Genomic DNA, 27,858 nt, shown 5'->3' on the forward strand with positions numbered 1-27,858 from the left:
GGACATTACATACACGATTGCCCAGTCCTGAAGCGCAATATTGCCACAGGTAAAACACAAGAAAGACCACGGCCACCTAGACAGGATCAGAATGAACAAGGAGCCCCGCAGCATGCACAGTCCATGCCAGCTCCACAACAGTCTATACAGTTTGTGCCAGCTGCACCAGCGCTGCCTGTTGCTGCCACACAAACCACGACACGACAGCTGTACCAGACCGCACAGTACGACTATCCTGATTATCAACGATACGCATGAACCAGCCTGGAGAGGGAAGTTGACTTACCCCTTATCGAGGTCCCTGTAGACCAAGAAGGACCTTATGTACATAGTGAATTATTAGGTCAAGATAGAAAATTTTTACTTGATACAGGGGCAAGTCGAACGACTATAAAACGTAGTGAAGTTCCAGGGGCACCCCTCTCAGGCTCACAGAATATTTCCCTTGGTTTTTCAGGAAAACCTATTGTTAATGAAGTATCACAGCCTCTTCCACTTACGATAGGACCTTTGACCCGAACTACAGATTTATTGCTTACTAAATCATGTCCAGAAAACTTGTTAGGTATAAAAACACTGAAAGCTCTAGGAGCTATAATATGTTGTTCTCCGGAAGGAGTAAGATTGTTTTTACGTGATTTTAAAGGTCACTATGTGTCTCGAGACATGGATCCCCGATTGCAGACTTTACCTACACATTTATGGGCACAAGGCCCTACCGATGTTGGTTGCATGAATATTACACCATACCGAGTTACACTAAAGGCAGGAGTGGTACTACCACGAATGCGACAATACAAGTTACCACCAGATGCTGTAGTGGCTTTACTGCAAATCATTGACGAGCTCATTGCCCAAGGAGTGGTTATGGAAACAGACTCCAATGTATGTAATTCTCCGATAATCCCGATTCTTAAACGAACAGATCCAAAGGCCCCGCCAGTATATCGATTGGTTATTGATCTGCGCGAATTGAACAAGTGCATTGTGCCACAATTCCCTGTGGTCCCAGATATCTCGTCATTACTGACAGCCATTGATTCCGAAGCAACATTCTTTACTGTAATTGATCTCAAAAATGCCTTTTTTAGCGTCCCAATAGATCCGGAAAGCCAATACTTGTTCGGATTTAGTTTAAATGGACGTAGCTTTAAATTCACACGCGCACCTCAAGGATTTACAGAAAGCCCCAGCATCTATAGCCAAGCACTGAAACGAGAACTCGACAGTATCCACATGCCAGTAAACACTGCCCTGCTTCAATATGTCGATGATCTGCTGATCACCGCTAGAAGCGAACCTGAATGTGAGAAAGCATCACTGACAGTTTTACAATTTCTAGCCGAAAAGGGGCACAAGGTGTCCCCTTCTAAGCTGCAATTCTGTGTCCAGCGAGTTGTTTATCTTGGACACTCGCTGTCCAAGGAGGGAAGGCAGCTTACACCCGACCGCATTCAGTTAATAGCTAACATGCCAATACCCAAGACACAAAAGGAGGTGCGGGCTTTCATAGGCCTCACTTCATATTGTAGGCAGTGGATCCCTCAGTATGCATTTCTAGCAAAACCACTCATTCAATTGACAACACAGGAGGCAGCCACATTGACTGTTCTCCCTTGGACTCAGGAACATGCACAAGCTTTTGAAAGCCTAAAGAAAGCCTTATGCCAAGCACCTGTTTTAGCAACACCATGTTACAATAAACAGTTTACACTCTTTGTTACAGAACGCGAAGGTACTGCCTTGTCAGTACTCACACAGGAACAAGCAGGATCACACAAACCATGTGCTTATTTTTCTAGTACATTAGATCCCGTAGCTCAGGCTTTGCCTGCATGCCTAAAATCAGTGGCAGCAACAGCTTTAGCAATCAGACAAAGCGATGCCATAGTGTTAGGACATCCATTGACAGTTCAAGTACCACATACAGTAGAGGTTCTTGTGAATCGAACGCAAACACAACATTTGACTATAGCGCGACTTACAGGGTATGAATTAACATTGTTTCAGCCACATATAGAAATTAGACGTTGTAACACATTGAATCCTGCCACACTTTTACCTGTAATCGGAACAGACCCACTAGCTCATGATTGTATTAATGTTATTACAATCACGACGAAACCCAGACAAGACTTGACAGATGTCCCATTGTTAGACCCAGACCTGACGTTGTATGTAGATGGTTCATGTATGAGAACAAGTACAGGAGAGTTAGTGGCCGCTTACGCAGTCACAACAGACACTGAAATCATTGAAACAAATTGCATAAATACCTTGTCAGCTCAAGCCGCAGAGCTCATCGCTCTGACACAAGCCTGTATTCAAGCCACAAATAAAAAAGTCAACATATATACTGATTCACGTTATGCATTCGGAGTTGTACATGACTTCGGCGTGCTGTGGCGAGAGAGAGGTTATTTAACTTCTCACGGTGCCCACATTCAGCACGGACCCCTCATTCATGCCTTATTAGATGCAATACATCTACCCACTGCAATATCAATTATGAAATGTAAAGCTCATACGAAAGTTACTGATATCATTTCTCAAGGCAATGATCTAGCTGACAGAATAGCTAAACAGACTGCTCAAACTCAAACACCCGACATGACAAAGACAATAGTCCGGACGCCAACACAGTGTATGAATGTTAAAGATCCCGCTCTTGACGTAATTGACATACAGACACATGCTACACCAGACGAAATAGGGAAATGGACTGAATTAGGAGGGATCCAAACGGATCAAGGATGGATGACGAAGGAAAAATCTGTGTGGTTCCTTCCTGATTCAATGGTCCAAGTCATTATTACCACTATACATAGTCCAGCGCATCTAGGAGAAAAAGCTATGCTAGACAGCATTCAACACATTTGGTTCAACAAACATTTACGAGCAGCAGCCAAACAAAAAGTTCGTACCTGTATGATCTGTTGTCAGTTCAACCCAGGAAAAAGCATTCCCGTAGAACAGGGTGGATTTCAGCCTCCTGATCACTCTTTTGAAGTCCTCCAGATGGATTATATCCAGATGGAACGATGTCGAGGATTCAAATATGTTCTTGTAGTTGTTTGTGCTCTTTCCCGTTGGACAGAGGCATACCCGGTTTCAGATTACACTGCCCCGACTACCGCCAAACAGTTGGTTCGAGAATTCTTCCCACGATACGGTTTACCACGTGTTGTCTACTCAGATAACGGCCAGCCGTTTTCATCCGAACTAATGAAACACGTTTCACTTTTGTTAGGTTATCAGTGGAAATTCCACTGTGTCCGACACCCCGAGGCAGCAGGTCTCGTGGAAAGACATAATCAGACTCTGAAAATTAGATTGTCCAAAATATGCAGGGAGAAAGGTGTCGACTGGGTAGTAGCGTTACCAGTTGCACTCTTTTACATGAGAATGGTAGCACACTCTCGAACAGGGCTATCCCCGTATGAGGTGATCTTTGGCAGACCACCAAATATGTGGGGGACGCCTATACCACGCAAAATAACTGATATTGACTGTAATATGCTGACAGATTACCTGGCTTCCTTGATGTCTGCACTACAATCTTGTCGTTCACAGGTATCTGCAGCTTTTCCTGACAACACTGAGGTGAAACCCCATGACGTAGTTCCGGGGGACCTGGTCTTAGTGAGGAACTTTGATCGGAAGTCTCAGCTGGATCCTAGGTGGAGGTCGCCTCAGCTCGTATTGCTTACCACAAGGACAGCCGTGAAGATCGAAGGCAGGAAAGGCTGGGTACATTCAAGTCATATCAAGAAATTTCATGGACTACCATCGGATGTAAATACCACACCTCGTGTGTCTTCACCCATTGACTCAAAACTTCCTTTGGTTGAACTGAGTAATCCCGAACTATATAAACTAAAACTCAGGTCTAACCAGTCAGGCAATTTGATTGTTTAAGTCCTCTCCAAGGTGAAGCGGTTGAATTTGTCTCTGACATGTATCCCTTAGACCTGAATAGAGAAAAAGCCCGACAAGTGTTGAAACGACATGCGTACTGTAAATCACTGCGTAGTCATTGCACAGTGACGTTATTAATTTTGTTTTTCTTAAGTCTTTTAATAATTACTACAAGTATATTGTTGCACATATATTATCCTATTTCTAGACATGTTTATAATGTTACTGCTGAACATTCTTTTAGTGAATTACCTCCGCATGAGTTGTCTTATAGATTTGCGCTGCGCAATAACACGTTTATTAGTATGTTACATCATTCCCATCAGGTTAGCAATGCTACAAATTGCTGGATATGTGGCCGACTCCCTCCCTATCAGAATTATAAAGGAATTCTACCTCTTTTTCCATACCCGTTCACACACAACGGCTCCTGTGGAGCATGGTTTAGTTTAATTAATTCCCTAGATTCGAATTCTGCAGTTTATCAAGACAACTGGGTATGGGGAAATTTGAACTTAGTTTTACTTAAAGCCTGCTACCCTAACAAGGAGGGACTTCCCAAAAGAACAGGAACTGATCTAGAAAATGAAGTATATGGATTAGGTAATTTTACACTTAATCTTATGATCCTAAATGTCGAATCCGAAGCTACTCCAATTTTACCCGCTATGTCAACATTTCCAGTAAAAGGTGAATTATGTGTAAGAAAGAATGGTTCCATACATATGGGCCATAGTAGATGCACCACTATAATAGAATTTAGTGATCAAGGCAAGTCCACATTTAGAGCTTCCCGCCATTCCTATTTCATATGTGGTCAGACGGCATATGTACGTTTGCCTCTAGATTGGGATGGTACCTGCTACATTGGATTCCTTTTGCCACCTGTTTTCCTAGCTCCTCCTGATTATCACAGAAATACTCATTTAGTACACAATAGAGAAAGGAGAGATCTCCCAATAGTCGATTACACTGAAACAGCATGGGAAAAATACACAGATTTCAATAAAGGTCTTTTTCCCTATATAGGTACCGTTACTAATAGTAAGCTGATACGTAGATTAACTAGAACCCTTGAAGCAGTAGTGAACGAAACTATTTCCGCCTTAGGCAATTTAACAGAAGAGCAGTCTGCTATGCGGATTGTTGTGCTTCAAAATCGTCTTGTCCTTGACGTCATTTTGGCCGATAGGGGCGGAGCTTGTAGGGTCATCGGATCAAGTTGTTGCATTTTCATACCAGAAAATTCGCCATCTGTATATAAAGCCATAACTCGCCTTCATAAGATTGTAAGCCAGATACACCAGAATCCAGGCACCTGGACTTGGTCCGGTTGGTTTTGGAGTGTATTATCTACCTTTGGATGGAAGGTCCTATCCTTCCTAGGTATTGGCCTTCTCATACTATTCAGTTGCTGTCTATGTCTACAATGTGGACCAGCGATCTGTGGTCTGTGTGCCACATCGTGTATTCCACCACCAAGATTTCATTTATCCCAGAAGAAAAAAGAAGAACAAATGATGTTATATGAACAGATCAACGGATTGATGAAGATTGATATCTCTTAACGGGCAAGTAGGGGACAAGGAGGGAATGTGGAAATATGGATTTTTCTGATCAGTTATGTCCCCTATCTTGGACCCCAACGGTTTCATGTATGAGTCACAAATACATGTATGTTCCCTCCAGTTCCAGTTATGAAGACGCAAACACATGTGCGTCCACCGTCAACATGTCCTCTTTCAGATCCGCCACGAATAGGCCGGATATTCCATTCCTAATTATGAAAGGCCACCGGCTTTATATGGTTCACTTATGTCATTTTACAGTCCAGGCAAGTAGGCCCTGATTCTGTCATTAAGCTTTTCTTTTCTTGCCTTCTGCCTCTGAAAGCTCCAGTCTGAGCCTGCATCTGTGACCATGAACTTTGTCTCATTCCCTGCGCGGCTCACGATGCCTGACATCAGCCTGTTGCCTGCCAAAAACTGTATTTCACCTTCGAAATTATCTGCTCCGCTCCCTGCCCAATGCATTCCTGTCTAGTAGTTTAAGTAAACATTCTTCCAGCTACCGAGCAAAGGCCCGGCTTCTCTGTCTTTATGCAAGTAATTCATAGCCCTATTATTATGGAAGACTTCTGCCCTCGCATCTAGTGTAGACACTTAGACGCCTGTACACGCACTAACAGTCAGTATAGTCAGTATAGAATAAGATTCTACTCTAAGAGACCTCTCTTTTGGATAACGTAGTTCTTTAAACATAGGATGTTAGATATGATTTGGGATTAGGTTGACTTGACCCTCCAGACTTCTGTCGCCACATGTAGAGCTAAATGTCAAGTCCCCTTCACCCCCTAGTTGCACGTCAATCACACGTCATGCTGTTGTGCGCGCATTTCTGCCAAGTATTTCTGCTGACATTGCGAAATCCTTTCATGGAACCACCCTATTATGACATCACACCTGATGACGTTCTTTAGTTACGCCCAGTTACGCCCACTTTTGCTACGTATGTATGTTTTATCTACACTATCAATTGTTATGCCTCTTGCATTTGCTTTACTGTAATTCCTATTGTATAAAAGTGATTACCTATCAATAAAGTATGTACTTCACTTCCTGAACCTCCGTTGTGATGGAACTTGGAGTCACCGATTCGAATCGTCCATTGGAATAAAGCCCATTCCGAACCTCTAATACCACGGATTCTGCCTCTTATTTTATGAGCTATTTTTATTATGTTTCTGTATCAAATTAAGTCCCGGTAATTAAATTATTTACCACACCATTATTTCTAGAATAAACACATATCGCAACCCTAATCTGTACTTAGATGAGCCTAATTTGAATCGTCAAATTAATATGTCCAGGGCCTTAACTATGCTGTTAAGTGGAGGGTGTTCCTTATGTGGCGGTACAAGAGTAACACAGATGTTAAAAAACAGGAGACCAACACAGTGAGTTATGATTAGGCCTGGGCGAAGCACTACGCTACGCTCGCGTAGTTTGCGAAGTTCGCGCTACTTCGCACTACGCGAACTGCACGTAGCACAGTGCGAACACGCGTAGCGTAGTGTTGCGTAGTGCTGCGGTCATTTTTTGCTTGCTCGCGGTCCTCAACGTCAAGTTGGCGACCGCGAGCAAGCAAAATGACATCCTGGCGAGACTTTTTCCTTGTTCGCGATCGCGAGCATGGAAAATAAACCTCCCGGCGAGATTCCCAACGCGAGAAGGTCAGGTTTCTCATTGCGAGGGGTCGCGTATGCTCGCGACCGCTCGCGATGAGAAACTACCAGTTCGCGTTGAGAAAGCTGCAGCTCGAGGAAAAATCTACTCGAGCAGCAGAAAACTACAGTTCGCACTGTGCAAGATGCCATTTTCAATGATTGCACAGTGCCGGTTGCTTGTCCGCACTGTGCAATCATTGAAAACAACATCTTGCACAGTGCGAACATGTTACTTCGCAGTTCGCGAAGTGCTACGCGTAGCTCGCGTAGTGCGAACTTCACTTTGCGTAGCTTCGCGAAGTGCTACTTCGCGAACTACGCCCACCCTTAGTTATGATGTATCAAGAATTTGATCCTACTGGTACCCAACACAGTCCCACTCTAATGGCCCAACATGTGAAAAGGGGTAGCTATTCTATTAGAAAAAACATTTTTGGGGAGGCAGGGGGGTTGACCTGGAAAAGAAAAACTTCATAACAAAAAATATAGAATTCTCGTGATCAGAGGCATGCTGGGGAATAAATAGCTTACACTCTTCTCTATTTGTGGTCTAAATGATGGGAGAGAAAAGTTTTACTCTTACTTGTTGCCTCATCATTGCAGACTTTACTGGGGGGAAGGTGATTATATGAGGAGACTTAAACAAGGTATCAGATCCTGGCCTGGACTTCTCTCACAGTAACTCCAACACCCCCAATCAGTGACAGAAGGAATGAACAAGTTAGATTTACTTGACCTACGGAACGTATTACATGATGGAGAGAATGCATGATGGAGAGAAAGACAACACGTTCTAGTCAGGAGTTCACAAATCATACTCAAAGATAGGTTACCTATTATTAAACAGGTCCATGAGGACATCCGCCATCTTGCTAAGTTTGTCCCACAGTCTACCATACTATACTTGTGTCACATTGGCAAATGATATAGATCTACCAAGAGTATCCTACAAGGCTATAAATCCAATAAATTGCCTAAAGACCTATGATAAAAAGCAAGTTAGAGCTGTTTCTTAAATAGCACAGACAATACCACCTAGGACATCACGTAGGACAGTGCAAAAGCAGTAATCAGCAGAGCATTAATATTGCAATGTGCCAGAATTGTGGCAATAGAGAGCAAATTACAATTTTATGTAAAATTCTCAGAGACGCACCAATATCAGATAAGCAGAATGAAGGCGACGCTTAGGGAGTTGCAAAAATCTAGATGTGAAACAGTACTGACACCTGTGGGTGAAAATGCTTGCAAAATATTATACACTAACCAACAGTACTACAAGAAAGAAGAAAAGGCGGACACTTGCTTGGCAACCTAGGGAAAAGATTGACAAAGCAAGTAGTAACGCACCACCATCACTAATATCCTGAATGTTTTCCATGATTAATATGTTTCTTCAAATGAACCCCAAGGCTATAATCCAACATGAATAGATACTTAGGGCAGTATTACAATGCCGGTGGGACCGCGTCCCACTGACAGACAGCCCATCGGGCCGACGGCACATTACGATGCAGACGGTCAGACCCTTGACTGTCGGGGGACTATCCACCGCCTCAGACAGAATATATTGATAACGACAGGGCGGCAGTCGGAACCGTGATCCTGAATGGAGGTAGAACCTACACAGACACTGCCATCAGGCTTAGGATGTCTTTTTCCGACAGCCTTTTCATGGCAGTCCTACCGCCATGAAAATGCTGTTGGAAAAGGACTTTGGGGGTCCCAAGCAGGGCTCCCATCCCCCGTGGGCCACTGCTAAGTAGCCGGGGTGCACATGCTGTGCCAAACAAACATCCATGCACCGTGTGCTGGGCACTAGATGGTGCCTGGCACACGGTGCATGGATGTTTGAGAAGTGTCTTTTACTACTGTCGCCTGTGCTGCAGGTCTTTTCTGGGCCAAATCAGAAGCCACAGTAAAAGGCATTTTACGACTGCCTACATGGCAGTCGTACCGTAATAGGGCGGGTGGAACAGCCGACCTCTTGTCAGGCGGTCCCTGCCCACGGCGATGACGGACGGACTCTTACCCGACCATCATCGTAATCAGGCCCTTAGACTGGTTCAAGTACCCCTTTGTCAGGAACTTTAGAATTCTTAAAAAACATTTATTTCTAACAGAATTAGGGGGTCCATAAAGGGCCTGGCTTGAAATTATTAAAGGTAACTCATGTCCCTTACAGCTTAAGTATACTGTGAGGTTTCTTTTCCCCTTGGAAAGAGCTGCTCTTTGCTTGATGGAGTCTTGACCATCCAATACCATTTTCATTAGTGCATATTTAGCGAAGAATCATGCAATGCACATAGAAGTGGGGCTTAGAAACATTTCAAAACTTTGTTAAAACCAGGTGGATGGACAGACAAAAATAAGCAGGTTATTTCTGTCAAGGGGCAGAAGAGATGGGAGTAAACAAATAGTATATAAGACCCTATATCCTTTTGGTAGTAGTTTCAAGAGTGGGTGACATCAGGTCCTAATTGCTAAAACAGCCAAAACAGGCTACAATCAGGCTCAGTGTGATGAATAAGCAACCAACAAGAACAGGTCCCTCCAAGGTTCTGAGTCTGTGTAAGGGAAGACCTTTGCAGGTCTCCTAAACTGCATTTCAGTTCCGATATCTACATTTTTTGTCTATGTCCACATCTAAGTCCTGCTATCTCTAGGCTTGTACCAAAATATAAAGAGAGTATAGACTTAGGTCTGATTCATCACTGAATTCACAATCTCACTTTATCAGAACATTCACCATTGTAGTGACCGAGAGTAATATTGCTCTCCAGTGCAGCGGCAAATGAGTGGCTAAATGAATGACAACAAACATGTAACTATTGGTTCTGCCAATTTAATTTCTGCACTATTCAAGACATTTCTCATGAAAGGAAAAAGATGCAATTGTGATTTATAGACTTGCACAAACCGTTACATGCTTGTTTTCTAAATTAAAATAGAAAAAGGATTATATTTTTGGTTAAAAGTCAAACATATTTGAAACATTACAATACATTATACTCACAAAGCAGAAGTGTTAAACATCTAAAACAAGATTGGGTTTTGGAGCACAACACCAAGCATCTTTATGACAAGCTCAACGACAGAGACTTGTCTCCGAGTCATGAATGCCCACCCAGAATCTGGTAAGACTGCATCACATAAAACCTAAGCATGATGTATGCAATCTACAGTGCTGCTTACAATAAGGGTTTGCACTGAAAGACCAGCTACCCATAAACAGCACACAGTTATTTATGATACCTTTTTAGTGTTGAAATAAAAATGTCAAAAAGGAAACTAGATATCAAATAAAAATATATGCCCACGATTAGTATGGATTAGGCTGAATATCTGTTCATTTGTTGGAGTGGCAACGTTCATCTCACTGTAACTGAAGAGATGGAGATACCAATTGAAAGAATACTACTGAAGTGCTCTTTGCATATAAAACATAAAAAGAGGCATCTGGAAATTAATTCTGTATTCCAGAAAGTGGCAGATGTGTGTCTAAATTCCACTACACAAAAGTGAACAATGTCTGCACCCTGGATTTACTAGTCTCCTAGCTCAGGTTAGCGAAGTGGTAAAGGATACATAAAAGTGTTTTGCCTCCAAATAAAGCGAACCCAAATTAAACATGCATGAAAACAGAAACTGGATACTGTGAGGCCTTGTTATGATCTTAATCAAAAAATTAATCAGATTAGTGCCCTTCCCAGATCTTTATTTCCTCGTCTCTATGTGGATCCAGTTACACCTGATCCTAGGCACTCTAAATGTCTTTAACACAGTTTCAATTTCGTTGTCTAAGAAAATTAAAACTGCAGCTTAAGATATATGAATTAGTTTGTACAAAGACATGCTTTTAGAGTGACAATTAACCGTAAAGGCTTAATTTACAGAGTGGCACTCATCCAAAAACACCACAAGCAGCTGAACACAGAAGTTAAAAGTCTATTTCCATTGATCCTTCTGCCCCCTCTGTTTATGCAGACATTAAAAAGAAATATTAATAAAATAATATCCTGAACTTTGAAAGCGTTTCTCTCTATAAATACAGCAATCAAGATGTAAAAAAAAAAAAATACCTGTAATGTGATCAATGATTTACTACACTAGCACATCCTTGATCATACGCTACAAAACACACATAAATACCTATTTAACACCTCTTCATCTCTTTAATGATTTATCTCCTATACACAATAGATTGAAAAAAGCATTTTTGTAGCAAATAGTCACGAACAGCCCTGTCAAATATTGTTCAACTCCTTTTTTCTCACTTGTAGCAATGAGTTTTAACATTTTTGTTTATAATATGTATATTTTCAACAAAGAAATAGGGATATGAAACGTTTTAATTCTTTTAGCAAAATCGGTAGTAACTTATGACTGTACCTTTGCTAAAGTTGCAAAGCAATTTCTTTACTCAATTACAACTCCCATGAAATATCCCACAAAAATAGATACAATGTGAATCTGCCCCCTAAATCGAAAACTCATGGGGGAGTTTCCACTTGCTTTGATATTTAAATCAGCATCTATTTGCTCTTCAACATAAACGTCACTGCCATGGATCTGAATTATGAAACACAGAAGGTGATGGGAGGCTGCTTGGAATAAGTTTCATTCACTGGGAATCATTTGAGGTAGCACTCCAACCCATTGTTCTTTTGCTCACCATGCCACCTCAGTTTGGGCCCAGCCATATGCAAACCAGTCTTGACCCTGCTTTTCATGGGAACAGTCCAGCCCAAACACAAGCAATCCAGGACCAGTTTCTCCCTAGTTATCGGCTCATCAACCAGGTACAGCTTGGGTCACAGTTAGCATGGGACCCACGTCTGGGCATACCCATGTCATTTGGGGAGGTGCATGAAACACACAAAAGGTTATAGGAGGCTGCTTGCAATAAGTCTAACCCCTGGCAAAAGCTGTACCTGGCGAAACCGGTGCTGGATTGCTTGTGTCCTGTTCAGGAGGGACCAGGCTTTGCATTTCAGGCTGGACTGTGCCTATTGGAGCAGGGTCAAGAATGATTTGAATATAGTTGGGTCCAAAATAACCTGGTGTGTAAAATAACGGTGGATTGGGATGCGGCCGGAAAAATTACCAGTGACTGAGATTAATTCAAGCATTCCATCCATCACTGTTTTGTATACTTCTGGATCAGGAGAAGACATAGGCAAAATTTGAATTATGCCATCATAATTTTGGGAATATTGCATTACTATTGTTAAATGAAATTCTCGAAATTACGCCATTTTGCAAAATTTTGTGGCATTCACTGTGAAAATATACTGCAAGTGGTCCAATTTGCGGTAATTTGTGGTCAAATTTACAGCACAGGAACAACGGCGGTTGTTCCAAGTGTTCTTTTGTAAATGCATCCTCGCCCCAAAAATTAATGTGAGGATACATTTTGTGCTAAAATATAGCGCAAAATGACAGATTCGCATTTCACGTAATTACGTGCAATTTTGCTGAAACTTCGAGTAAATATGCAGAAGCAAAATGCGCATAGTTCTCACACTCTTTATCTGGATGTCAACCTGAATGAACGGCAATTTTAGCACGCTTGAAACAATATCTGCATCACGCTTTGGAAAACAGCTGCAAAAGCCAAATGGCATATTGTGAAAGTACAATGCATTGAAAATTAGGAGGTTCTGAATCTTCCAATCCTAAGTAAAAACATTTGGGAACCATATTGGAAGCTGTCTTCCTCTATCGATATGTCCTCTGGCATAACAGGTTTCGGCACAATCAGTCTAACCTGATGTCCTTCCTCCTAACGGCTCCATCCAAGACCCCAAGACAATCCTTCACCCACCTAGAGCTTTCTCATCCATACTATGAAGCAGCCCCCCATCTTGACTGTAGCTTCATCTTGATATTACTGTTTCCCCTTTTTCTAATTCCCTCTCTCTCACCTCCTTCCTGCTCTCTTCTTTCTGACTTTAACCTCCTGCCCTTCTCCTCTGCACAGCTCTCCTTCATGCTGTCAGATCTCTCTCTCTATTTCTATTGAGTTCCACACCGACTTACCCCCTTTTCCCGCTATTTCCATATGTTGCTACATCCTTACTTCTCCCTCTTCTCTTCTCATGCAACCCCTCACCTTCTAGACCCTCTTTTGGACAGGGAGACCGCAGGACAGGAAGACATGGTGGGCACAACTGGTAAGGAGATATGGGGTTGTGTGAGGAGGAGACTCATGAAGAGGAGCCACACAGTGAAGTTGCTAGCACGGAGAAGCTGCAAGCCACAGGGAGGAGATATGGAAATGTTCAGACTCTGAAAGGGCAAAGAGTTAAAACATTCACCAGAGACCACATCTAAACCCACTTTCCACCAATCCAGCCTAAAAATGCCAATGATCACATCGTTGCTTCAGCTGGGCTTCAAAACTGTTTATACGTAATAACCAGAGATAACTAAGGGTCAGGCAAGCAGATGTATTAGAGTGTTCAACATATGATGTAAGATTATACTAGCAAGACTAAATATGTCAAAACTACCAGAGTAGCATTCCGACCGAATACAGTTTCTGCATCAATAATAGTGACATGGCATATTCCCCCGCTCTTCTTGGCTAAACTTCCCATTACAATTCAGGTGGTTATGTTGCCAATTTAGAACGTATTTCCTAAGGTCCCTATGTTCTGTATTCCCCTCAGTCAATAATGAATTCACATTTCATTGATTAGTTTTTGGGTGCTGTGCCGTCCAAAGATGCATCCAACTCCAAAAGCCACAAATATATAATCAGGTATAGTGTTTCCCCAGTGGTAGAAAGTCTTTAGAAGCACTCTTATAATGTAAGCATAAAGATCAAAATGTCCGCAAAGCAGATTAAATAGCTGATCGAGAGCAGAGAAAGAAACCGATCTTTTTACTCAGTCCTATTTCTCCATCAGTCTGCAACACCAGAAATTCTAGACTGCCCCTTTTCTAGGTAATGTCTCCTTGGGTTTCGAGACCTACTGTGAAATCATTCCCTGGAGGGCCTTTAGTCCTTTGAAGAGTAAGAGTCAGGGGCCCATCACGCTAGTCAACTGTCGCTGGCTGCCCATCCCATCAATTAAGTTACCCAATCTTGTAGAGCTATACTGATAATGAAAATACATCACATTTGGCTTCTAACGTTTTACTTTTTCCTATGAGGTAACTGCAAAGTGCAAATAATCCACAATACGAAACACACAGCGAAATGTTGAATATGTTTTCCGTACTGGACTACTAGCTCGCAGAATGATGCGATCACACCTCTATCAATAGTGTGAGTCGATTTACTAGTGCAGTGAGACAATGGCGTAAATTCAACATCCAGAAAAAATGGTTAGCCTAGTTAGTCATCTTACTTTTGGGATTTATTCTCAAGGCCAATAATGGCTTTGGCAAGAGCTTAAGTAATTTACTGTTGAATTTTAAAATGCTGACAGTTTTAACAATTAATGCTTAAATATAAATTTGAACTTCATAATAAACGGAAATCTGATCACAGCACGTAAAACAAGCAAGCACAAATGAATAAGTACTGTCGCACCTTATCAAAACTAATGTTTTTCATTTTTCTTTCTCACCTCTTCAATGCGTTTCGTTTTGGCAGCTATTGCTTTTGTGCGTCTGTTTAGGTTTTTTTCATATAACTCCGCCCCGCTCCTCGCGTTTAATTCACGTTCTTGCATTTGGTCTTCATATGACATGGCACCAGAACTAGCCTTTGAAAAGAAAATGCAGTTTTACATCGCATAAAAAATGGCAGCACAGACATTTCGATTGTACCTGTTCTCACCTCTTTTTACGAACCAATTTTAATTTAATTCTGGGAAAACGTAAACATAACCAGACTTTAACTGGACTGCCTATCTCATTAAACACTAAAAAAGCTGCCAATGCTTTTTAGAGCCAATGTGCACATTATTACAACAAACGTCTATAAATAGGACTGAAAAAAGAAAAACTGTAGAACATGGAGTTTGAAGACCTTCACTAAATAATAAATTACTGCTAGGCATCGGAGCTCTTACTTAACGAGTGAAATCTACGAAACAGAATTCAAAAAAAGAGAAACTGATGGTTTTCATTAAAAATAAAAAATCTGATTTTCCACAGCTTTTCTAGTGCCAATACCACTTGCAGAAAATAGGATTTTCAAAGAAAATCATAACTTTCAAAGAGGTCAAAGAGGACAAGGGTTAGTTTATGAACTTCTGAAAGAGTTTAAATTCCTCTAAGAGTAATATTTCCTGAGACACTTTCCCATATCTTAAGCAAGCAAGCAAGCAAGCAAGCAAGCAAGCAAGCAAAAGGAAGTCAAACGACGCCACAACTGGAGGGTGGCAGCAAGCCCAATCACAAGAGCAAACACTAGAGATGTCTACTAAACTGGCAACCTCTGCAATAAATCTTGGAACAACCCAATAACATAATTTTACTTATGGCTACCAGACATCAGACTACCAGTCAGGAGAACAAACAATCCCATCTCTGCTCCCATACTGACCAGAGAAATCAGTGGGAGGATCACTAGAACCCAAGACACAGTCAAAACCACTCCATTATGAAATATCTGGCATGAGTTTTTATTCCCAAACATATCAGGGTATATGAAGCAACTAGATCTTAAGACATTCTCAACACCTCCCATACATCAACTACTGAAAAAGCAATATTGCCACACCAGAGGCACAGCAACAACAAACCTCATGGCGACAGAAGACAGTAAGCCCATGACGACACGAGATCTAGTGGAATTGTGATGCTGCAACGTTCAGCAAGTTAATCACCGCAGCCACATATGTGTTTTGACAGCAAGGTGTGTTTCAAGTGTTAGTAGATGGACAGAAACACCATGTAAGACACTATGCAGTTTTCAAATTGAAGTTGTTTATGCAGAAGGTACTGAAAGAGCTGCAGGGACTTTCAGAACAGCAAGAGGTCACGGGAAAGGATGGTAACTTATAAAAAGATTGGAGCTTGCTGGGGGGAGGGGGCGACATAAAGCTCAGTCAGCATCAATTGACTCATATCGGGTAGCTACATCACTGCCAGAGCAAGGGTAAGGAGGACTATCAGCAAACATAAAGGTATGAGGCTGGCGGGAGCGGAGCTCCGCAGGTAAGCAAGTACCTGCCAGTGTGGAATTATTTCTCTCGGCAATGGGTGAAACCAAAGTTACAATGGATATATTCACTTGGTGTAAATGATGATATAGACCCCCATAGGGAGGAAAAAGAGGTCTAATTCCATTCCTGAACAGCCCAACGGCTTCGCAGAAGCCTCTAGACTACATTTTTATCTTCCTATCTCAAACCCTACAACCATAATACCAGCAATGTACCTCCCCGAGCAGCACTATATCTTCCTTGACAAGACAGAGGCAGGTAACACCAATTCTGAGTCTCATCTTCAAAAATTGGGAACAGCCTTCCCATCACTTAAGCACAATGTCCTCCGCACAATAAAGTGTCAGCTACTTCATTTTCAAGTGCTAACAAATGCACCATATTGGAACTGGATCTCCAATAATGAGCCATTTGGGTTCTCCGCCAGTGTCTTTCTTCCATCTGCATGAATGAGTCGGCGGCTCAGACCCTTTCCTCCAAACGCAGGTCTCGGTGTTCATATCTCCAGTTGACCTTGACATTTCTTATATTCAAACTTCTATATTCATATAATGATACCAATTTCAGGAAAAAAGACCTATTTCAGTGATATTATTCTATGCAGAAAACAATGTACAATTATATGAGAAAGCACCCCCTCTTAAGATTCCATATTTTTACAAATTATGGCACATATCCAACAATTAATGAGCTCATCAAGTCATAATAGTAGATAAATCTAACCTCTTGTGACAAATACCATGCACAAAGCTCCCTTTATAATTATCAAAAAATAAAATCCTAGTTTGACTATTCTCCAGCCCTCTTGACGTATACCCCTAACCACAACTTAAGTAAACTACGGTGCAGACTGAGCTCACTTACATACCTGTTTGTTCTTCAATCTCATTGTCTCCCACTGCATCCTATCTTAGCCGTCACACACACCATGCCTTTCCCTTCCTCACTAGTTTCACTAACATCATACAATTAACTGTTTACACCAACCTTACCACTTAATGTCAGTCCTTCTTAATTCTTTACAATTCTTGCCTGAACTTAGTCTCCCCATCCCAGACTAACCCAATTATGTTACTACTCGGCCTCTTGGAACAATGGACTAGCCAACCATTCCAAGCTTTCAAATACTATTGCCACACTGGTAAGAGCAATCATGTTAGTAGGCACAAGAGCAATCACAAGAGCTACAGTAGGGGCAATAGCTAGATCAGTCACCAGAGTGACCAACTGAACTGTGCTCAACTAATGTAGAACTTTATCTTCATCACTATCATTTCCTTCCCTACTATCTCTCTGGCAAAAACAGTAATTTCTTCGACCTCTGCGGTCAGACAGGCCAAAGCAATCATCCACTCACACAATCAACATCGGAGGCATAACAATCCTCAATATCACCTCAACTGCCGGGCCAGCCAGAACAATCATAAGAGCAAACACTAGAGATGTCTACTAAACTGGCAACCTCTGCAATAAATCTTGGAACAACCCAATAACATAATTTTACTTATGGCTACCAGACATCAGACTACCAGTCAGGAGAACAAACAATCCCATCTCTGCTCCCATACTGACCAGAGTTATCAGTGGGAGGATCACTAGAACCCAAGACACAGTCAAAACCACTCCATTATGAAATATCTGGCATGAGTTTTTATTCCCAAACATATCAGGGTATATGAAGCAACTAGATCTTAAGACATTCTCAACACCTCCCATACATCAACTACTGAAAAAGCAATATTTAAAATAATGTAACAAACATTTAGCTCTTACCAGAAGACCCCAGAACCTTGCATACTAATTAACAACAAATGTCTCAGCAAAAACAGAATACGCTTATGACTTTTCAGCTGAGCTCCATCTGGACATCCTCCATCATCGAAAAATGAGCAAGCGAACACTCTTCACCACGTCACAAGGAGGTTATCCCTCAAGGGTACCTAACTTGGTTCAGAAGCTGCCCAAAAAAGATGACCAGTGTATTTTTTTAAACCTGCATTATAGTAAGGTTTGGAATGCTATCTTGCTTATTTTCTGCCTTCATATATTTCATCTTTTTGCTTTTTATCTAAGAACCAACCCCAGAAAAGCCCATGTCTGCTCAGATGCTCTTGTAGACTCTATATTGAACACTGCATCCGACCACCCAAACCTCCGTTATTTAGGAGAGGTTACCACATGGTTCAACACCATAACTACTCCAACCTTTATCCCTTTTCGTTACCTTGAAGCACTTGTATTCTATCAACTAGTTAAAGGGCTTACATAGTCTGCAGCCACACTCTCAAATCTATCTTTGCCGCAAGAGGAGTAATCTCAGTTACAGTTGGTTGTTCCCAAAATCGCCATTTAATTGACAGCCAAGCCACAACTCATTCTTGATTGAATGGGAAACATGCAAACTTTCTCTGTCACTTTTTTCCAAACTAATTCTTAAGCCAGAAGCCGCCACATGATGCTGCAGTTTGGAGCCCTACTCAGTCTCACACACATTAAAAATACTACTCATTGATCACAATCCAACCAGCACTCATCCTAAAATGCAACAACTTACATTACTGTCCAAAAAGCACTTTGGGGCCTCATTAGAGGGTAGGAATGGTTGTCTAACCATGTCATGCTCACTGGGTAAAGGCCCTGACCCATGTGTAAAGAGCATCCACCATCACCGGGCTCAAACACAGGGACTGTGACTACTCAGCAATGTACCAGTGGAAGCATGGCGGGGTAATGTTCTCCCATTATCTGCGCTGTTGGCTACTGTGACATGCCGCATTGAAAGCAACCAACTCACCTCTCTCAAATGGCACGGAGCACTGCTTGAGAGGTGGGGCATGGAGAATCGAGAACATGACAAGATGCTTTCAAAGGCAACAAGTGCATGCTCCTAGCATGGCAACCAAATTGAAACGGACTCTTCAAATCATTCTAGACGTTTGGGGTCACACTGGATTGGTTCTAATAAGTAACATGATCTGTCAATGGATATTATATGGATTTCCACTTTTTTATTTTTTTATTTTTATTTTTATTCGAAACCGTTGGTACACAGTAAAATACAGACAAGGGCCTACAACCACCAGGGCCGGCCGCTATAGAGCCCGAGGGCCCGCAGTGCAACGCCACATCTTCAAATGGACCAGAAGCTAAGCTCCCGGCAGTTCGTGAGCCCATGCAACAGGCCGTGGCCATAGGCCAATAGCAAGCAGAATAAACAGTTTCATTTTTTATCAAATATAAAACACACTCAAGGCAATGAGAGTCCGAAATAACAGCGTGCTCTTCCCAGGACGGGGGACCACGTACAGTGTCAAAAGCAGTTTGTGTCTGGAAGCGGTACAGGGGGGCAACGGGAGAACAAAGCATGGAACACACTTCACACCATCCCGCAGAATTCGCGGTCAGGGGGACAAAGCAATATCGATCTCTAAGGGCAGAGGTGGGGTGCAGATACGTCCTCGATATAAATTCCATGGACCCCATACCGTAGTCCACTTCCCTGGTTTGCCTCTCGCCACATACACCGTCTTTTCCCTGAACATACACCAGTCCATATTCTCCTTCCATACCTCGATCGTGGGCGGCCTCGGGGAGCCCCACAGCTGTGCAATGTTACGCTTAGCCACCATGTACCCCAAGGTCACCCACTGCGTCTGTGCCGCATTGCAATCATTCGGTTCCCAGACATTCAACAAACACCTCCTAGCCTCTGGCAACAGAGCAACGTGCGTGACCTCCTCCATTACGGTATGGATACCGTTCCAAAATCGCAAAACCTCCGAACACTCCCATAAGATATGGAGAAAGGTACCCGACAGTCCACATCCACGCTTACACAATCCATCCATCGAGTAACCCATGCACAGGAAACCGGGCCCCGTGACATACACTCTATGAAGGATTTTCAGCTGTACGAATCGTAAGCGGGCCGGGATCGCCACCTCTTTCGGGGAGGCCACCGCCGATACCCAGTCCTCATCGTCCAGTTCCAAGCCATCGCCCGTCCATGCCTCCCGCAGACGGAGCAGCAAGTCCGCGCGATCATTAATGAGTTTCTTATAAATCAGAGAAATAGTGCTGTCGGGCACGTAGCCATCCAACACTCTATCCTCCAGTGGGGAGTATTCGGGGATAGCAGCGACGTCCGGAAAAGCCGAACTCAGTGCATGGTAGACTTGAGCATACCGGAAGTACTCTCTATCGTTTAATTTATATTCCGTTTTAAGCATTTCAAACGTTTTGAAAGACCCCTTCGCCCAAAGATCACCCACCTTACATATACCAATCATATCCCATTTCTCAAAGCCTTTCGATCTCCACAAACAGCCCAACCGCGCAGAGGCATACAACGGCGTCGCCCGAGTCAAACGATCCCTCCACCCCATCGCAGCGTTCGCCGCATGCCACACACGCATCGCAACCTGCGTGGGTCCTGTCAACCGTGAGTCCGGGGTCACCGAGTACAGCGCTCTATTATAGTCCCCACCCGGGAGCAAAAATGTATCCATCTCGAAGGCCGGATTCAAAGCAGGACCGTATATTCCGTGGTTTACCGACGCCAACTGGGACGCCCAATAGTATCGTTTAATATCGGGGAGGGCGACCCCCCCATCGTACCAAGGGAGCGTCAACTTGGCGAGAGCAATCCGCGGCCGCCCGTCCCAAAACAATTGGCGCTGAAGACCCTCCACCTCCCGGAAATAACGGGCTGGCACGACATCTAGCGTGTTTTGCAAAGCGCACAAGAAGCGAGGTAGCGACATCATTTTAAAAAATGCCGCACGTCCGAGTGGCGAGAGCGGGAGTCGTCGCCACCTTGCGACGTCGGCCTTCAATCGCTGGAGAGGAGGGAGGAGGTTTCGTTCATAGCGGACCGCGGGATTCAGTGAAATAAAGATTCCCAAATATTTAAACCCCAGGGTAGCAATCTGGATAGGGCAATCCCGTGGCAGGAGGGGGGCCTCGCCCGAGAGGACGTAAACACATGACTTGGCCCAGTTGATGACCAGGCCAGAGTTGCGACCAAAAGAATTCAGCACGTCCACCAATACAATTAGCGACTGTCGAGGAGAGGTGAGATACAGGAGGATGTCGTCCGCGTAGAGAGAGACACGATCTTCAAACTCCGGCGTCCATCTAATGCCTCGCAACGACGGCTCCCAACGCAACCAGGCGGCGAGAGGCTCCAAAGAAAGTGCAAAGAGAAGGGTTGATAATGGACATCCCTGCCGCGTACCTCTCCCCAGTGCGAAGGGAGCCGATACCCTCCCATTCACCACCACCTGAGCCAGAGGGTCCGCATATAATAATTTTACCCAACCAATAAACTCAGGGCCGAACCCAAATTTCGCCAACACGGCCCAAATATATGGCCACTCCAAAGTGTCGAACGCCATAGTAGCATCTAATGATGCCAAGATGGCCGGCTCACGTATAAATTCCGCTCTAGCAAGCACGCCGTGCAACCGCCTCAGATTTAGAGCGGTATTCCGATGAGGTATGAAACCGGACTGATCCTGATGAATCAAGTCGCCCACGACCCGAACCAGTCAATTAGCCAATACCTTGGCCAGAATTTTGGGTTCTGCGTTCAACAGCGAAATGGGCCTATAGGAGGCGCAGCGATCTCGCGGTTTCCCCTCTTTGTGTATCACAACTATGGTGGCGAGGCGCTGGTCGGGGGGGAGGAAGCCCGCCGCACGTGCCGCGAAAAACATGTCCCGAAGATGCGGCGCTATCTTATCGGGACGCAACTTATAGAGCTCTATGGGAAGACCATTAGGACCCACAGCTTTACCCGATGCGATCGAGCGAATGGCCAGAGCAATCTCATCCGACGACAACTTCTCTTCCATCAATACTGCATCCGCCTCCGACAGGGTTGGCAATGCTATGTCTCTAAGCAACAGATGAGAATCCTCCTCCGAACGCACAGAAACCGGAGAGTATATCCCACGGAAATGAGCCGCGAAGCAGTCAACGATTTCGACCGGGTCAGTCACACACACTCCATCCAGTCTCTCCACAACGGGCACCACCCCGCTCGCTCTCTCCTTCTTATCCAACCAAGCAATCAGCTTTCCGGCCTTATCCCCCACATCATACAGTCGTCCTTGCTGCTCTCTACTCATCCCTCTAGCGGCTTCCGTGACCAGCGCTCTATAATCTGATTGTTTGAGGCTGAGAACATGCACTTTCTCATCAGTAACTCCCCGCTCCAAGTCCTCCTCAATTTCAGCTATTTCAGTTTCCAGGCGAACCACCTCTGCTCTCTCGCACCTCTTAGCATGGGAGATAAGGGAAAAGGCCTGCCCCCTGACCACCACCTTATAAGCCTCCCATAGGGAGACGGCCGACGGCACCGACCCCACATTATCATTGAAGTAGTGATCAGTTGACTTGACCAGTTCCGCGCGGATCTTAGGGTTACGTAGATACCAGGGGCTAATGGGTGCCACTCTCCCCTCCGCCTCAGGGACAACCTTCAGTTGCAACCATATAGGGGAATGATCAGAAATACCTCGGGCTAAATGACGCACCTCCCCAATCATCCCGGCTTGGATCGCCGGCATAAGCATGTAATCAAGTCTCGAGAGACTCCCATGGGCCCCTGAGTGAAAGGTATATTGCGCCTGACCCGGGTGCATCAATCTCCAGCAATCTACAAGTCCCAAAGTGTCCAAGAAGCCACCCAGCCAGGCCTGAGCCCTAGGGAGATCCCTGGGGGGGTGACGGTCCTCCAACCCGGAGACAACGGCATTAAAGTCACCCCCCAACACCAGAACCCCCCCAGGGAGTCCCAGGACCAAACGCCCCAAATCAGCAAATGTAGCCGTCTGTAACCCCGGTGGTACATACACAGCGACGAGCGAGATAGTCCTACCCTCCCATCTCCCCACCAGTGCCACATAGCGCCCCCTATCATCGTGAAGCACCTCATCAACTTCCAATGGGAGAGAGGCCCTAACCAAAATGCCCACTCCCCTAGAGCCAGAAGTGAAACCAGAGTGAGCGGCAAGGCGATAGCCCCTCCTATTTAGGGCATGGAAGGAGTTCCCAATCACGTGTGTCTCCTGCAGAAAAACAATGTCAGGCGAAATCCGCTTCAAAAACTGCAGCACCACCCCGCGCTTGATCCTGTCCCCAAGTCCATTCACATTCCACGAAAGGATTCTCAATCCCCTACCCCCCATCCCACTCCCCTGCATGATACCCACATTCCGGAAAGCACAACCCGGATAAGTCAGCAAAGAACTTCACATTGCCTTGCGAAACAAACAAACAATCCCCAACAACCCCCCTCCCCCACAATCCCAAAACAACAACTCCCCCTGCCCTGCACCCCTGCTTGAGCCCGAACAGCCCCCCCAACTCGCAGTGTGCCTGTCGCCCTAACGTATACCACAAAAAGAACCCCAGAAGGAGGAAAGGACCCCAATAAGCTCCCCACAACCCCCGGGCATTTGAAGGGCATATTGTGCAAATCTAGGGTTCAATTGCGCCAAGGTACAAAACGTCACCAGTTCAGTCCATCACCAGGAACCAAGTTCTAGTCCTGCTTCAACAAATCCCGTCCGCTCTTCTCCATCCGACTGTCTCGATCCTGTCCCCGAAGCAGGGCATCCAACCAGTCGCCAGCCGCCTCCGGCCGGTCGAAGAAGTGGGAACGACCCTGGAACTCAACCCGCAGCCTCGCCGGGAACAACATCGCATATTTCAGCTCCATGTCCCTCAAGCGCCGTTTGACACCCAAAAATCCCATCCGTTGTTTCTGGACCGCTTGCGTGAAGTCCGGGTAAAAGCTGACATTGGAGTTCTCAAACTTCAGCGGCCCGGCAACCCTCGACGCCTGAAGGATAGCATCCCTATCCCGAAAGTTAAAGAGTCAGGCGATTAAAGGCCGCGGGGGAGCACCCACCTTGGGCGCACCACCCGGAATCCTGTGGGCTCGCTCCACCGCAAAGAACTTACTCAGTCCCTTGGGCGCGAGATGATTGGTCACCAGATCCTCAACAAACAGATCCGCGGCAGATTCCTCCGATCTTTCCGGCACTCCGATGATACGGACATTGTTCCGTCTAGCCCTGCTTTCAGAGTCCTCAAGCCGACGGTCCGTCAGATCACTGGCTAACCGCAACCTACGGACCTCCGTCTGCAGGGCGGCCACGTCCACAGTTAGACTCGACGCCGCTTGACTCAAAGAGTCGACCCGCTCGTTAGTTTTGGACAGGTCTGCCCTGACCAAGTTCACATCAATCAGGACCGCGTCCAGTTTTTGAGCCAGGGTATCAAACTGCTGACCCACAGCGGTCTTCATCTCCTCAATGGCGCCCATGACGTCCAGCAGGGTCAATTCCGACGATGGGCCGGAGACCTCCTTAGACCTCTCAGGCGATTTATGCGAGCCACCAGGGGATCCCTTTGCCTGCGCATATCGATCCATGTAATTGACCTGAGTATAGGCACCCCTCCGGGTTGACTTGGGTTTCGACTTGTCTCCATCTAGTCTCCCCGTCATCGTCCGGAGGCCACCAAGGCCGGCACCCGCCCGCACCAGGAAAAAGGGGGACAAGTGGCTAATCCAATTGAGCACAGCCGTCGCCGACAGTCGGCCCACGTATAATCCGAGAGTCAGGCCAGACACTTCGCCGTCTGCGCCCCTCTGAAACACCAGAGCCTCTCGGCCGATATCAGAGAGCAATCTTGAAAGCGAAAGAGAAAGTGCGGGGTCCGTGGCAGGTCAAGCCCTGCCAGCCGCTGTTGTTCACTTCGTACCCGGGCACTTCACCAGCTCGAGATCGGGACCAAGGCAAGAGCAGGCCGCAAACTTCGGAGTACAGCCATTCCGGGTCCCGGTGACCGATCTGAATTTGGAAAACGGGTGGCACCTCAGCGCTAGTTCATCTGCAAAAGCCCGTCGAGTAAACCAGGATTAAGTCAGGATAGACGTGGGAGGTTGCGGAGGCCCTCGAGAGCCGTAAGCCTACGCGGCCATCTTGGTTGCGCGCTAGGCTCCTCCCCCGGATTTCCACTTTTTGACCCTGTTTTCGAGGTGCTGGACTAGATAACTGCTTCGTGGCAAATGTGTTCATTTGAACAGCCAAATCTTGAGTTCTTTCCTGAATTTGGTGCATTAACTTTTCTACTGTTAATTTCACCTCACTGTAGACTTTTAGACAACACGAGTTGAATTTGTTTTCCTCCTTGTGTTTTGTTTCCTTAGTTAAGTGAAGTCCTGCCCTGCCCTAATACGACAGCTTGTCCTCTACTGTGATGAGAGTGTCTTCTCCTATGAGGAAACACTGTCCGGTCCTGTAACAAGACTGCTCAAAATCAATCACCTATTATATTTCCCATATTCGTACTTTCTCTGAAAAAGTTTCTTTAAATGCCTATCAATTTCTAATACAGCTTTTCTTTTGGACTCCTTTGAATTTTTTTTGAAACATTGAGAACATTCTTTACTAAAACTTTGGGAAAGATGTATACCTAGATGTAGTTTTAAGAATAATTTATCATCTTGCGTCTCCTTCACACTTTTATCCCACTACCCTCCTCGTCTTCTCCTTGCTACTTGATGTTAGTACTACACAGCTCACAGAACATACCATAAAACGATTTACTTGACACATCTATTCTGTTCTGCACCTTCTACTTCCTGGATCTACCACTAATGAGAGCATGATCCGGTGTTGGCATGGGATACAGAGGGTGTTGCTTTGATATCGGCGGTCTACTGGTAAGGTGCTTAATGGTACGCTACGCAATACATGAGAACTTTTTCACAGTTAAAGTTAAGTTAAATGAGGATATACCACTGAATAATATATAAACTCTTCCTCAACTCTTTAAGATTTTTTTCAGACTTTATCTCTGCAACACCCGGATAATCAGTCTTTGAATATGTAAGTTAATCAGGGTAGACCATTTGAAGAAGATCCCCAGCTGCTCTGTTTAGAAGTAATGTACATTCAACCACTACTCCCATCGAATCATTAACTTAAATATAGAGACCCCGACCAAGTAATTACTGCGAGTTGGGGGCCTAAGCAATTTCTATGATTTAAACCTCAAAACAGCACACACAAAAATAAAAAAACGTTTATATGTTTTCGTGGACACTGGCAGACATATACTTGTGTGGAGAATCATTCACTGTTACTGGGTGTGCTACCCATAGCAGACATAGTATCCTGTGACATATCTCAAATACATATGTATGTGGTGTTGGGCCAGGGCCCCATGGGCTTCCTTGCCTCGCCAGAAGCGTAAATCCTGGATCTGCCAGAGTGTTATCTGTCCGTATGGTTGATATTTGCACTGCATGTATTATGTATGTGTGCAGTTTTTAAGAAAACAATATAACAGATTTAAACAAAGAATAAAAAAAACAAATATACAAACAAATGTGCAATTATTGAAATATTTGTTTAATTCACAATCAAATATAAAAAAAGTTTTCACATTTTCAATTTTGCTCCTTAAATTGAATACATTTTAAGTCATGAAAATATTATTTAAATTTGTAAAACAGTCACGGACTCCCAAGGGTCATTGGACCACAGGTTAACAACCATTGATTTAAAGTTTTCAACTGAAAGGTGGCTTCCTGTATCAAATTAACCAGGTGTGTATGAACTAATCCAAACCTGGTGTGTTTGTAGTAATCCAGACACACAAAGTAGTGGTTGTGATCAGGTCAAGGCTTTGCATCAACTAACTTCTTAGCTAACCGACACTATTTATAGGGCACATTTTTGCGCCTGTTTCAAAGGGCTCAAGATGGCAACTACAGAAAAAGATATTTTATTAAGTGACTTCTCTTAAAATCCGATGGTTTCAGGGTATCCATGGCAGGACATTATCAAAAGTTCTGACTGGTTACATTTTTTATTATCGGTATACAGATAAACCACTTCACCATGTATGCACAAAGTCTTCATTTTGGGCTAGTCTGAAACCAGTGAATGGTCCAGATCAAGGACTTTCAGAAAAGTATGCATCATCCCTTTTTGTAAGTTTTTTGGACATATTCTAATCACAACTGCACCCCATCTTGTAGTTTCTCATTATTTGTCCATCTCAGTGAATTATTTATAAGAACGCTGGCGATGGATTTACCTTAAAGGTATTTTGGCTTAATAAATGTCATCATCATCGTTAACTTTATTCGGTCGTTAAGACCATCAAAGTGCATAGGCGTACAAAAGTATGGTAACTAAAACAAGATTTACATGATAAAAATTGTAAGCCAAAGTAGATGATATTATTTATACAGCAAAAAAATATTAAAACCCGAGCCATTAAGAATTAAAAAACAAGTTACAAGAACTGGCTTCCAATGTATTAAAACCATACAAGCTAAAAACACATAAAAAATACACAAAGTGCTAGTGCATAATTGGCAGAAATACAGTTTATCTCAGTTCTCTGTAATTTATACGAGTCATAAAATGCCATGATCATAAGACATCAAGTAAGAACTGGATGCTTTGTGAAAAATAATACTTAATCTAATGATATGCTCAATTCATTTTAGCTTCTGCCTCCTAATGAACCAAAACCTCCCCAGGAATTTGGCCATTGCAC

At 44.1% G+C, this 27,858-nt stretch overlaps 1 protein-coding gene across 7 annotated transcripts in view; it reads right to left on the reverse strand.

The window, feature by feature from the left end:
- PPHLN1 (periphilin 1) overlaps window positions 1–27,858 on the reverse strand; it is a 578,487-nt gene that overhangs the window by 155,310 nt on the left and 395,319 nt on the right. For all 7 annotated transcript variants that reach the window (XM_085653062.1, XM_085653061.1, XM_085653060.1 and 4 more), the window contains one exon: window positions 14,725–14,862. In XM_085653062.1, coding sequence (XP_085509188.1) covers window positions 14,725–14,862 — 138 coding nt within the window. The remainder of the gene's footprint in view (window positions 1–14,724; window positions 14,863–27,858) is intronic.

This window comes from Triturus cristatus, chromosome 4_1 (genome assembly GCF_964204655.1).
Source record: "Triturus cristatus chromosome 4_1, aTriCri1.1, whole genome shotgun sequence".
Classification (NCBI taxonomy): Eukaryota; Metazoa; Chordata; class Amphibia; order Caudata; family Salamandridae; genus Triturus; species Triturus cristatus.